Source organism: Equus quagga, chromosome 5 (assembly GCF_021613505.1).
Source record: "Equus quagga isolate Etosha38 chromosome 5, UCLA_HA_Equagga_1.0, whole genome shotgun sequence".
Taxonomy (NCBI): Eukaryota; Metazoa; Chordata; class Mammalia; order Perissodactyla; family Equidae; genus Equus; species Equus quagga.
In genome coordinates, this window is record NC_060271.1 from 59555629 (window position 1) to 59570498 (window position 14870).

At 37.1% G+C, this 14870-nt stretch overlaps 1 protein-coding gene across 2 annotated transcripts in view; it reads left to right on the top strand.

Moving 5' to 3' along the window:
- The window catches only part of TMEM131 (transmembrane protein 131), a 221108-nt gene that overhangs the window by 169594 nt on the left and 36644 nt on the right, over positions 1-14870 (top strand). For both annotated transcript variants that reach the window (XM_046660693.1, XM_046660691.1), the window contains exons 18-26: positions 236-340; positions 3497-3583; positions 6407-6559; positions 6660-6735; positions 6916-7033; positions 8976-9114; positions 9214-9323; positions 9782-9848; positions 14500-14651. In XM_046660693.1, coding sequence (XP_046516649.1) covers positions 236-340; positions 3497-3583; positions 6407-6559; positions 6660-6735; positions 6916-7033; positions 8976-9114; positions 9214-9323; positions 9782-9848; positions 14500-14651 — 1007 coding nt within the window. The remainder of the gene's footprint in view (positions 1-235; positions 341-3496; positions 3584-6406; positions 6560-6659; positions 6736-6915; positions 7034-8975; positions 9115-9213; positions 9324-9781; positions 9849-14499; positions 14652-14870) is intronic.

Here is a 14870-nt window from a genome sequence, read left to right on the forward strand (position 1 = left end):
TTCCTCAGGGAGCTGGTTTTCTCGGTGGCCCATGGAATAAGTGTATTGGATAAACCATCTGCTATCATCTAGAGATGGCATTATTTTGAGATATTTGTACATGACGATATGGTAATTCAGTGTCATACTGGTGTATGTTAGGATTTGGAAGTCAGCTTATCACTATAGCCCTCTTTTTCATTTTAATGAGAAATTTCAACTAGCAAGACTAATGAATCATTTCTACTACATACAGGTAATATTAGCTTCAGGCTATTTTGCAGTGTTCAGAGTCAAACTTACTGCAAAAAAGCTGGAAGGGATTCACGATGGAGCCATTCAGATCACAACAGACTATGAGGTAAGGACTTCATGAGGATTCACATTAATGGGATTTTTCTGAATAATTCATTCCTTTTTTTTTTGGTTTTTGGAGAAGCAGAGAACTAAGTTTATTCGTACAGTTACAGTTTACCAATTTTGTACCTTAAAAACTGAGCTTTTGAGAATGGTTTACAGAACATTGGTGTTCATTAGCTCATAGTTTTCTGGTAAAACCCAAACCTCTTAACTAAAAACAACTTCAGAAAAATGCCTTTGGCACATTTAGCATTGCTGTACTAGAAACCTGCTTACAGATGGTTATAATAGCATTGCACAGATCCTGATTAAAATCCCTGTTAGGTATCTCTGATTCTTTCTGCACTCATAAATATCCTCCTGTGTAACATTTCCAAAAAGGAAGATACAATCAGGAGAACAAATCTTAATTTGAGTTCTCACAATTGTATTTACACGGGTCCTTCTACGTCAAGAAGCCAAATGAAGATCATTGAGCTGTGTGTGTGTGGGTGTGTGTGGGTGGTACCATTTAACCTGAGATCTACAATCTCTTAACAAATTTTTATGTGTACAGTACAGTATTGCTAACTCTAGGCACAATGTTGTACAGTAGATCTCTAGAACTCATTCACCTTGCATATCTGAAACTTTGTACCTGTTGAATAATGACTCCCCAGTTATCCTTCTCCCAGCCCCTGGCATCCACCACTCTACTCTCTGCTTCTATGAGTTTGACTATTTTAGATTCATTATCTAAGTGGAATCGTGGAGTATTTGTCCTTCTGTGACTGGCTTTTTTACGTAGCATAATGTCCTCAAGGTTCATCCATGTTTTCTCAATATGGCATGATTTCCTTAATTTTTAAGGCTGAATAATATTCTGTTGTGTGGATATACCACATGTTCTTTATCCATTCATCCATTGATGGACATTTAGGTTGTTCTCTCGTCTTGACTATTGTGAATAATAATACTGCAATATATATGAGAGTGCAAATATCTCTTTGAGATCCTGATTTCAGGAAGTTTTAAAAAAAATACTTTGCCTAGAGTTTATAGTTGTTACCTACAGAAAGGTTGATCCAAATGTTGCCATTATCAGAACATTCTATTTGGTAGAATATGAACATTTTGTTTCACATTTTATTTATTATTTCCACATCGATAAGTGAAATAAACCAAAAAGCTATATTTTCTTGTGCTGTCTTTATCTAGCTATGAAATAAAAATGAAAGGATTGGGCAGGTTTCACTCTGATTTTTGCCAAATAACTTGAATAAGATGAGAATGTCCGTTCCTTGACAGTTTGGTAAACTCATATGTAAAACTGTCTGGCCCTAAGATCTACTAAATTTCAATTATAGGTTATTGAAAATAAAGATGTAATTTTTTCACATCTAAGTTACCAGTGCCCTTGAATTTTATTCATAGATATCCTTTGAGGCTAAGAAACACTGCTAGAAAATATGCCTAGGAGAGGAATTTCTGTATTGTCTATACATATATTCATTGTTTTTTATAATTTTTATTTTTTATTTTAAAAATTTTAAATGTTTCTTTCTTTTACTTTCTTTGATTTTGGAGTCCATATTCATCTTTACTAATTTTCCAAATTTATATCCTAATGCAAGTGTATGAGGGTACACCATGTACTTTTGCATCATAGTCTTATCAATACTTAGTACTGATCAGTTTTAACCAATCTAGTCTGGTTAGTTTGGAGAAGGATTCTTTAAGCCTCACATAACAATAGATAGCGTTTGAAGGGTGTTGGAAATTACAGGGGGTGGACATAGGAGGAAGCACTTTGCTGGGAGATATTTCAGCTGGGTTTTGTCACAAGGTTACGTTCATGCAAATCTGCAGAAGAAAGTAGGATAAGTGGAGTCAAATGGTGGCCCAGTAGGGTGGTGAGGACAGTAACTGCATAGAAACTCTACATGTTTATAAGTTGTTGGTGCATCTCTATGCCAGTACTTTGAAGAGTCCTTTGTAAACACTTCTGAAGGAATCATATTTTCTGTTATATTCTCAGGCTGATCATTGAGCTTCTTAAAGACTTCTGTGAGGTTTGACATGTTGCATTCAGTGAGATTTTGAATGGATACATTTTTGCCAAAGCTAAATATTTTAATTTAATATTTAAAAGCTCTTTGGGAAGTTGAGGACAGCTCAATTCCACAAGTTGCTGCCCTTGTTCTCCTACCTGTTTTCAGCACATGTAACCCCCATGTGAAAGAAAACTAATTCAGAATAAACAGAATTGTTCATTTAATAATAAGTGATTTGTTGGGAGTATGTCAATTATATCCACAAGTGAGGGATTCATGTTTATCACTCATGGTGGAAATAAGTACATTTCATGGCTAAGGCAAGTTTTGTTTAGTATGGATGAAAATAAGAATTAGGGGAAAATATCTTAGAGAAGTATCTTTGTGAGTTGCAAAGTTACAAATAGAGTGTGAGTAGAGATTCAAAATCTAGAATGTTCAACTCATTTTTTTAAATTTCTTCTTTTTTTTTTTTTCCTTTTTCTCCCCAAAGCCCCCCTGTACATAGTTGTATATTCGTAGTTGTGGGTTCTTCTAGTTGTGGCTTGTGGGACGCCGCCTCAGTATGGCTTGATGAGCAGTGCCATGTCCGTGCCCAGGATTCGAACCGACGAAACACTGGGCCACCTGCAGCAGAGCGCACGGACTTAACCACTCAGCCACGGGGCCGGCCCCTCAACTCATTTTTTTAAATTGGTTGATGTTAATTTATTGCTATATACAAAAATAGAGAGCTATGTAACTCTAGAAAATGCTAGATTTTTCATACATTGTTTTAAGAGTACTGTTTGACTTTCCCTTTTAAATTAATAATCTACAAAATAACCTGTAATATGGAAAATCTATTCTTCATTCCTTCCCTGTTGTTTGGTCTTGTTTACCATGTTTTCAGTGAATCACTGAGAAATACATATAAATTTACTGTATTTCATTGCCTTTTATGGAGTTCAGTGGACAAATTAACAGTATCCATGGATGATTTTAATATTGCTTATGAGTTGGTTATTGCTAATGTAAGTCCCAAGATGAGTTTTTTTTAATGCCCAAAAATAATGCGCTGAACTGTCCAGCTCACTCTCAGACTGAAGCACTTATTTCTTGTGGTCTGCTTCTTCGTTCCACAGATCCTGACAATTCCAGTGAAGGCTGTGATCGCAGTGGGCTCGCTGACTTGCTTCCCAAAGCATATGGTTCTTCCGCCTTCCTTTCCAGTAAGACAGTTAATTTTTAGACTTCTTGCTAATTTTTTTCTTTGTTTTTACTTCTCTGTTCCTAGAATTCAGCAGTAAAGTCAGTTATTCTTTATTAATCATTTATTTTAAGGTAAAACATTGTACTGGATTCTTTAGGAGCTATTAAGAGGAATAAGAGCTAGTCCCTTCTCTCAAAAAGTTTTCTATCTAGAATGGGAAATGGGCCCATGATTCACAGATGTAAAGCAGGATGGAGAAATTGCCCTAAGAGGTGTAAAAATAAAGTGGTATGAGAGAAATACACATGTAATTGATAAAGGTGCCGTGTGAGCCGGCTTAGAATGTCTTCTCGCAGGGATGGATAAGGGGTGTCCAGGGAACAAACCAAATAAAGACATGAGGGCAGTAAAGTCTGAGATGGCTTTAGGCAGTAGTGAGTTGCCCCATTTGGCAAGAATGGAGGGGAGTTTCAATATGGAAATGGTATATTGGAGTGACAGCATGAAAAAATACATGCACTTAAGTCTAAGGAAATCGAAAGTTTTTGAGTGGTGGCTTGACATCATCAGAGCTGAGCTTTAAAGATTGGCTCTCTGGCAGAAGTAAATATAGAAGACATACAGAAGTAACAATAGAGTGAGTGCCTGGAGGCCAACCCAGAGACTCTGGCCAGAGTCCACATGAAAAATGTCAAGGGGGCAGTTGGAGCTTAGGGCGTTGGCAGAGGCAGTAGATCCCTTTCATACCTCCAAGCCTTTGCTGTTAGTCTGCGTTGAATGTCCTCCATCCTCTTCTGCCTTCAGAGAACTCCTACACATCTTTCAAGATTCAATTCCATTGTCATCTCCTCTCCGAAGATTTCTTGATTCTAGATGGTAATGGTGGTTACACATATGATCTTGGAACGATTTGAAATTACCTCTCTTGCAGCAAGCCTCACATTGTGCTATAAATAATGCCTTATGTTTTGGTCTCCCCCGACAACTTTGAGATCCTCTAGGAAAGGGATGAGGGATCTTTTATGCTCACTAGCAGGCACTTAGTAGATAATGGATGGATGAAGGAGCAAAATGATGGAGAAGAGAACATTGGCAAGAGGCGTTTCAGATGAATTATTTGAACTGTACCTGAGCATCCTGAGGAGGTTATTAATTGAAGCAGGTGTGGGTAGGCAGGTAGATAGAGTAGTCAAAAATTGGACTTAGGGTTTGAGCCTGGAGAACCAGCAGATGGCGCCACCGTTTGCCGGAAGATGATGTGGTCAATTCAGGGCACCTTGGGGCAAATGTAGACGTGTCTCTTATCCTCTGGTAGGAGACTCGGTGGGTTAAGAGAAACAATACATTGGAAAATCTTAATGCTGTATACAGTAAAACAAATTCAAAATTTAGCTCCTTAAAAATATAAATTTTGAATTCATGTGTTCAGCACATTTAAGTTTGGGTCTTACTTAAGTCTGTCTTCCTGTCGTTCCAATTTGCACTGACTGTATGGAACTTTTGATTCATTATTTATCCAAAAGGACCTTGTTCCTTCTTTCAATTGCCTTTCAATCAGTGATCTCCTTAATTACTGCATAAATCCTAGAAGGAAGTAATTCAGTAGATGACACAGTGAAAGACCCGTGGGTGGAGTAAATGAGAGAAAGCATCTGTATAAAGCAAGGTCTTGGTTTTGAGCTACTTCAGGTTAAGCTTTCAAGTATCTTTAGATGGCTTACAGGACCAGATCTTTTTTGGAATTACAAATTAATTTGATATTACTGTCTTAGTTGGGCTGCTATAACAAATTACTGAAGATTGGGTAGCTTAAACAACAAACATTTATTTCTCACAGTTCTGGAGGCTGGGAAGTCCAAGATCAAGGTACCGGCAGATCCAGTGTACAGTGAAGGGTACTCATGCTGGTTTTGCAGACGGCTGTCTTGTGCTGTCTTCACATAGCCAAAGAGCAGAGGGAGGGCAAGCTCTTGTGTCTCTTCTTTTAAGAGCGCTAATCCCATTCATTAGGGCTCTACCCTCATGACGTAATCACCTCCCAAAGGCCCCACCTCCTGATTCCGTCACCTTGGGGGTTAGAATTTCAGCATATGAATTTGTGGGACACAAATGTTCAGTTCATAACAATTACCAAATTCTGTAAAATCCCTTATCACGTGGAGATTACTAGAGCTAAGTGATGGAAACAATACTTCAGAATAAACATTTTATATAACTCATAGTTTAATTCTTAGTATTTGATCACCATTGTAAAGGGAACTTTTGTGACTGTTACCTCTTTTGATCCCCATTACACCCCTGAGAGACAAGACACGGGCACGAGAGGAGTTATTACAGGTGCACGAAGACCAGTAGCTGCCAGGAAGACGCAGCTAGTTAAAGGCATTTGCCGAGTCCCGGCTTTCTTCTAAGGAAAATAGATCTGATTTTTTTTTTTTTTTTTGGTCTTGTTTGAGTTTGGATTTTAGAATTTAGTTATTTCATCCTGAATTTGGATGCTTTTAGGGCAAGTTGGCCTTGGTATAAACAAACCTTGGTTAATAAACTGACAGTGACCAGTTCCTTTATTCAGCCCTATCTCTGTTTGTACCTTTGTGAGCATCCTCAATATTTTAACATGAAATGTGAACATTTTTACTTTAGATGTACATGTGTGCTTGTGTATTTATATATATATATTTGAGGGGGCTCTCATTACAAATTGAGATTATTAACTGTTGAAAATCCTAGTGTCCTTTGGGCTTTGGTCTCCTAGAAATATGTCTGTCAGCTCTAAAGTGAGTGTCCTTAAGAAAATCCAGCCATATACAAATGAGTTTGCTTGTTTCTTTTCTTCCTTCAGGGGAAAATAGTTCATCAAAGTTTAAATATTATGAATTCCTTCTCACAGAAGGTAAAGATACAACAAATACGGTCTTTGTCAGAAGATGTGCGATTTTACTACAAACGATTACGGGGCAATAAGGAAGACTTAGAACCAGGAAAAAAATCAAAGGTTTGAAAATGTTATATTTGAGAATTCCCATCTGTTAGTATTTTGTTATTGTGACCTTCTGTAGCTTTGGGATTCATGGTTCTCCTGTGCCTCTTTATAGATTGCAAACATTTATTTTGATCCTGGACTGCAGTGTGGGGATCATTGCTATGTTGGCCTGCCTTTTTTATCCAAATGTAAGTTATCTCACCATTCTCTCTCATGCCCATCACGCCGCCAAAGTATTCTTTAATGGAAGGCTGCCACTTTTAATGTGCACTCCATCTCTTGGTGCTATAGAGTTATCTGAAGGAAAATTGACAAATGAATATAAGTGTAGAACTGAGTATGTCATAACATATGTTTCCTTGTTTTAGCTGAACCCAAAGTGCAGCCTGGTGGAGCCATGCAGGAAGATGCATGGGATATTGACTGGGATTTGCATCAAAGCTTATTCAAAGGATGGATGGGAATAAAGGAAAATTCAGGTCATAGGTGAGTGGTTTTGCTTTAAGTATTTTAGCTATTTTTATAAGTTTGAAACAGCTCAGTTGATGCTGTTCTTGCTCATTATTCTGAATGTTATTCTTATATTAGGTAGTTTTCTCTATAGCTAAGAAAATATGCCTTATCTTCAGAAAATTCTTACTGAAGCATCTTGAGTCACCATTTTAATTGTATATTACGCAGAAATATGCACACTACCATTTTCCTCTTTTCTCCAGTGCTCTAGGTGCTTCCTTAAAATCAAAGAAACTATTTGAAGTTACCTTTATGTAAGATGACTACAGTGTTCACCTTAGACATACTATTTGCATAAGAAAGAAAGTTTTTAACTACCACTCACCTATGTTAAAGGCAAAGAAAACATTTTCTAGGTTTAATCCCGCAGTGGAGACCAAGTATCTATTTGCTCATTGTGAAAAGAACAGCCTCCTGCGTTGCCAAGTGCTGAGCTGTTAGAGGGGCCCGGCCCAGTCCACATGGGCTCAACGGTGTGTCTTTGACAGGTAGATGATGTGCTAATGACAAATCAGTACTATGTGGGTACTATGTGGATCAGTACTATATGGATTCAAAAGCAGACACTTATTCAGCAGTGTAGAAATTTGATCTTTTCTTGACTTCTGAAGAGACTTTGACTAGAATAATGATAATATGACCACTGATAAAAACTGCTCTTCTCAGTTGGCTAATTTGAAATGTATTTGTCAGTATCATCAAGATACTCCAATTTATAGTACTATAAAATTTTAAACGGTTAACAATTAAATCTGAGGATTTCTGTTTATCTGAACTGTCTGCTGTGAAAGTTTACTTAAGGCAAAAGAGTTAAATTTTTACTTTAAAATGGTTAAAATCAGTACAAAGAGACTTCTTCTAATGAGCTCACTAAGACAACACTCATTAAAATACTCCTTGGTCCCCCACATTTCCATAGTGGACATCATAATATATAGGCAGTCTCCAAATATTAACATCCAATTATGAATAATTAACTTGTAGTGCTGCCCTGGGTTCAGCTGCCAAGGAACCTCTTCACCTCCCACCCACCAAAACTCCTGCCTTCTCTGTATGCCCAGCATTCCACCACCAAAGACCCAAGCTCCGTGTCTCCCCACCTTCATGTCCCCATTGCACAGTGAATGTGGCATTCTCCCTGCTCCTGCCCTTGTGTTACCTGGTCAGTGTGCATCTTACAGAGAATTTCTCTTACTAGTCTTATAAAACCTGCACTCTTACCAGTATTAGAGTGTAATAATTCAGTGGCGGTGTGAGTTAAAATAGGCTTCAACATTTGGGCCCAAAGACCTTAGCCCCATTTATAATATTGCTTCCTTAGGGAAGGTGTTTTGAGTTCTAAACAGCTGGCTTATAAACACTCATAAGTAGGGAAATATTCAAATGCGGTCCTGAATATTGCTGATGACTCTGCAGATGTCTGCACAACCTCGTATGTGTTACCTCTTCAACTGGCATCTTCATTGCATGTCAGGATTTTGCTTTGTTTTTTGTCTCAAGGGGAAAAAAAGCAATATGCCAAACAAAGTACTGCCTTCTCGTTAGTTCTATTGAAAATATTCTTAGCACCATGCTATTGGTGTCTAGATGTTTTCAGTAGGCGTGTGTGCGAGGTCCTTTAGGATCCCCATATTGTCATATGTTATCTATATATGCCTGCCTTTTCCTCTGTATTTTCAGTACAAAAACAGTGCAGGTGATCAGTGACAGATATTTTGACAGCTCTTTGTGCCAAAATAGAGGCATCTTTGTACGTGTCTCTATTAAAAGCATATTAAAATATTAGAGCAAATAAACCTGTGTATTCAGGGCCAGAATAAAATTTCTCAAGTACACAGGCCTAATAGAATTTCTTGTATTTAGAAAACTCAGATATTTCATTTTGATGCAGTGACTTACAAATTGTTTTTTCTAGATTGAACGCTGTTTTTGAAGTAAATACAGACCTTCAAAAAAATATACTATCAAAAATCACTGCTGAGCTCTCCTGGCCTTCCATACTTAGCTCACCCCGGCACTTGAGATTTCCACTTACTAACACGAACTGCTCCTCGGTAAGTATTCAAGGTGACATCGGCTTTTGGAGGGTTATAAAGTATCTATTCATTTAACTGTGGAAAGCTTTCATTTACGGTTTCATTACTTTGTTTAAGGAAGAAGAGATCACTTTAGAAAATCCCGCAGATGTTCCCATCTATATTCAATTTATTCCTCTGGCTTTATATTCCAACCCTTCAGTCTTTGTAGATAAGTTAATATCAAGGTAAGCATTTCTTTAGATAATCAAAATGTTTCTGTATTAGCTTTGAATTATTTTATACATTTAAGACTTTATTGCAGTTCATGCAGTAATAGATTAGGTTTAGAGAAATTCTAGATCTGTATTTAAAGTTGAGAGAAGGTTCTGGGGAGAGAGATTGATACTATGTTAAACATCTAGAAAAGCTTTGAGTTTAAAACAAGAAAAAGTAATATTGAATTCCTTCCTAAAAAATCATAAAGCAAATGGAACCTTTCAAACATGTTAGTTTTAAAAAGTGAACAAAATATTAACTATGAGTTGTAGCCTTTAGTTTTTTGAAGGGTATTAATCTGGTAATATTGATCTCAAAATCTGCCAAAAGGTAATTTGCAAGCAAAGCACAAGGTTGATAATTACTCTATAACCCCTTTAACCATGATGCTGTTTGTGAAAAAATATGTGTACGTTTTTTATTTTAGGTTTAACTTAAGTAAGGTGGCAAAGATAGATTTAAGAACACTAGAATTCCAAGTCTTCAGAAACTGTGTAAGTATTCAAACTTCATACTATTCCAAAGAAATAGTTCTATGAGGTAATCAGTGCAAATATGAGGGAAAACTATTGACTGCCCTTAAAATTGGCTGAAGGGCATGTTACTAGAGAAGTCAGAGCAGTCCACTAATTATTTTAGAGGCAAAAAACCCCGAGAGGAATGAGTGGGATTTAGATCGACGTGAGACACGCTGAGTAGAAGGTTCCTATTGGCAGGCATTAAACATGAAGCCCATGAAGCTTTATAATAATGGCTACCAGAAACTCTGAGAGTATATAAATGAGGTATATACTAACATATAATTTACTTTTATTACACCTCAGAATATTGAGCTTGGTCATTTAAATATTTACTTTCTAATAAAATTGTAAGTTCCATGAATGCCAGACCCGTGGCTGGCTGTATTCATGCTTGGCACAGTAGCATGCATAGTTTTTACTCAGTAGATATTCTTGAATTAATAAACGTATACATGAACTGGTTTGTTCTAAGAACAAAAAAAATCCTCTCTCATACAGGCCAGGCTAAGCAGCCACTAACTAGTCATGATTATATAAGGCCTTAAAGTCTAGGGTATGTGTCAGTCAGGAAATCAGCACTTGGAACTAAAGCCACCTGCAAATTGGCCCAGGTCTCTTGGCCTCCGTGCCCTTCCTTCCAGCTACATCTCATCCCTCCTTAAACCTCCTGACCTCCTGTTTATGCCAGCCTGCTTGCTGCAAAGCCTTCACCAATTAGGGTATCTTCATTCTCCCTGACTCGGCATTGACACCCATGTTAATTTTGGTTTTTGTTTCCTTTTTGATGTGTGATACCTTGTTTTCCAAATCTGGGTATAATCTCCTTGAGGGCTTGTCTTCTTTATATCTTCTTTCTTTCCCATATTAATAATATAAAAGGTGTTGAATGAATAAGAGTAGGAAGCTAGTTCATCCTCCATCATCTAAATTACTTGAAGTGAAAACAGTAAATGATCACCTCCTTCCTCTCCTTGTTGTGGGCTCTCTTGCTCACTGTGGGTCACAGTCATCACACAGCAGCAGGAGGCCTTCCTGCCAGGCTGTAGCTTTGCTATTTCTCACTTAGAACAAGGTTTGTACCTTCTAGCTTTGTCACCTTGACCAAGTAAATAAACCTTTCTGAACCTTCAACTTCCTCTCTTGTAATGTGCAGTTAATAATGTGTATTTTACAGATACAGAGTAAACAAACTCACATGGACACCCTTCAACTGGTTTCTTGGGACATAGGAAGCCCTCAGTGAATGTTGACTGGATAAGTCAATCTGTGGCTAACTAGGCTGGCAAAGAAAGGCAGTGGAGAAATTTTCAGTATTTCGGGGCTGTAATGAAGAATCCTTCCCAGTATTTCATGAGCACTTAGCATGTGTCAGCATTATGCAGTGTGCATTCACATTTATGATTTCATGTAATCATTACAGCAGCCAGGCTGAGCAATTGCCTACCGCCCTAAGAGACAAATATTTCCCTTGTTTGTTGGTGGGAAAAACAAAGCTCGGGAAGAGGAAGTAACCTGCCCAAGTTCATACCTGTCATAACTGGCAGGGCCAAATTCAAGTCTTGCTCTCTCAGGTTCCAGAGCCCTTGCCCATCCCATCATGCCACACAGTCATTGCTGGTTGGGAATCACTAATTAGCCTGTGAAACCAGATGTTTAATAGTTCTGGAAATACCTGTGTTCTTTCCCAGAGCTTTGTGTTTAATCTGTAAGGCCCACATTAGCCAAACCTTTGTATAATAGTTTTATAAGTCTGTCTTTAAGTCAATCTTGTATAAGAAAGTAATTTTCAATGTTGTATTTTTTTGCTGCCAAATAATGGATAGAACACTAGGCTGAAATTTACAGTCATATATTCTAGTCTCGTGCCCTTCTCTTGGAATCTTTTTGTACTTTGCCTTTTCCATTCATAAAATGCCAACGTAATAAGTCCAAGGTTATCTGGACTCCACATAACCAGAAAGCTCAATAACCAGAAATTCTTTTCACTTTGCTGTTATAAGGGAGGAGATACACATAAGAAGTAAATGAGCTATTTAACTTTTTTATCTTACCAAATGCATGTACTTTAGAGATACTTACAAGATGTAAAACTCTAGACACTGTGAGAGATAGGAAGATGAACAAGAATACTCTAGACCTGAGAAATTTATTCTAAATATGAAATTCTGGAGGAGGTCTTAGGATAAATTCTATTACAGTTCTCTACAGTGCTATAAAACTGGTTCTCAAAATATTTAGTCTCAGGACTCCTTTATAGTCTTAAAAGTTAAGAACTTCAAAGGCTTTTTTTGTTCATGTGGGTTACATCTATCAATATTACCATATTATAAATTAAAAGATCCTTAAAGTATTAATTCATTTAAAATAATAATAAACCCATTCCATTTAACATAGAGATCATAAAAATGAAAAACAGCTATATTAAAAAACCATTTTGCAGGAAGAGTGGATTGTTTTACATTTTTACAAATCTCTTTAATGACTCTGACTTAATACACAGATAAATTCTTATACCTGCTTCTGCATTCCCTCTCTCGTGATATATTGTTTTGGGTGAAGTATATGATAAATATCTGACCTGACCTGACATAGACATGTAGTTGTAAAAGGAGTATTTTAATGCCTTTTTAATTAATTATAATACCATGCTTCAGCCATGTGGAAAGTATTGATTCAGCAGATATGCAGAGCTTCCAAACGTGGACACAATTCACTCTACAATATCCAGAAAATCATATTCATTAATATAACCACCAGTCTCATCAGAGAATTCTTTAACTATTTTGAAGCTGTCAAGCTCACAGGATACAAGTTTTCCAAAAGTCTAAATTTTACTCAAACACTCAAATGTTGTCATTAGCAACAAATACTTCGATTTTCCTTAATGAGACAGGTGCGTTTTATTTTTGTGGAAATGTCTAGCAGATAGCCCAGTCTGAATAACCATAGACTGGCTGTCAATCATTCTTTCAAATATAAATGATATTCCATGAGAAAGGCAGCTAGTTCCATTTGCATTTCCAGCGATGGCCTTTCCAGACAGCGTGGCCCTTCAGTGTGTAGCAGGAATGCTCTGTGCAGACTTCCCATTTTATCACACAGAATGTGAAAATGGCATGTGCTCAAGGGTTGAGATTTAATAAGATTATTATTTATTGCTGCTTAATCTGTAATAATTTTTTTTAACCACAAGTGCATGGCAGTGAAGAAGACAATGGCTTCTGGGGAAGTTTGATACCACCGCCATGCTTCATGTCAGACGGTCGGCAGTTTCACCCATCGTTGCTTTTGCTGACCATCAGTGCAAATGTCAGCACAGTGAAAAAGGCACATAGTGCCTGCCAGTGTTGTGAAAATATTTTTGACTCCACGGATACCCTGAAAAGATCTCTGAGATCCCTGGGGCTCCATGGGTCACTGTTTGAGAACCACCACTATAAAATTACTAAGGATTACTGAGGCCATGAATGATATCCCTGGGCCATCACAACATCCTAGAGTGTTTCCCAAGTCATCAGAGTTTGCTAGGAATAAATGTACAGTATGTAATGTGTCCATCAATTACTCAGAATAGTTTATTTAAAAGGGAACTTATTTACCAACCATTTTGGAGCATTTGGAATATTCTGTTGTCCTAGTAGACACTGATGGTGAAGAATGTTAGATGCAGGAAAAAATTGGCCTCAAAAGCAAGAGTAAAAAAGCAGTACGCTTCGTTAAGTCTCTTGACTGTAAGTTATATTTGTGGAATCATGCTAAATGCAAATAGACAGATCTGTATTATTAAACCTAACTATGCCAAGTGGAGTAGAAAATTATACAAAACTCACTCTCCTTCCACACGTTAGCAGAGCAATGAAGAGCTATGGACATTTATAGCCAAGCGTTGCCAGCCCTCCCCCCCTCAAAAAAATTTAAGGTTAATGTTGCTTAAAAATCAGAACAGTATATCCTTATGTGTAAACTATTATTTTTTTTAATAAATAAATATTTTTTAATCTTATCTGTAACTGGCAGGAAGTCATATTTTGATCTTCAAGTCGTCACATGTTTATGAAACACGATCTTGTGCTTAGCTTTCAAAATTAAATTCAAAGAGATTGACGTGAGTTAAAAATATTTTTACAAACAAATGTGATGCAACCTTAAGACTCTTCAGCTGATACACTTCAGAGAGGAGAAGCAGGAGAGCAGTGATGAAAGTGGGGACAGCTTCACAACTTCGGGATGCTGGGTGTTGATTACACAGCTGTTTGCTTTGTGCTAAAACATTGACCTATTCATCTTAGGTTTGTGTCCTTTTCTGTATGTGTGTTATATTTCAAAATTTAAAAAGTTAAAAATAAAAAAGTCTATACAAAAACACATGCCCAGTACAAATGTGAAGACTTTGGTGGCCTGGGAAACCAAGCCCCTTCTGGGACTTCATGTAGAATATGAAGTGTCATCACTGGTTGCCCAGCTGTGCTTGCCAGCTAACCAGTGTCTAAATCATGAGGGATAAAATTGTTTACATATTTAATTAATCCAAGAAACTATACTGGACTGTGAATGAGATAAATGAAAAAAACGTTTTTCCAGAGACTGTATTAATGACTCCAGCTTGTTTACCCAATGATTCAAGGCTCATCCCCTGCAAAGTTCAACAGGATTTACAGAGGGCCTCTCTCAACATTTAATTTTAAACCTCATTTTAAAACCTGGAGAAAAGAAATCTGTCAAAGTAAAGTTTACTCCAATTCACAACAGAACTGTTTCTTCACTAATCATAATCAGGTATGTTCTGCGATGTAAGTGTGGGTTGATTTTTGGTATTTATATACAAGCCCTTACTTCCTTTGTTTCAATATGAGTTTGTATAACTAATTTACGAAATAAGTATTCACTTTGTCCAAAATACGCACACACACACCATGCCTGATGAAATACACTTTTGTGATCACATTTATACCTAAAGACCCTGAATGGTATCTTACTGTACTATGTGTGACTCTT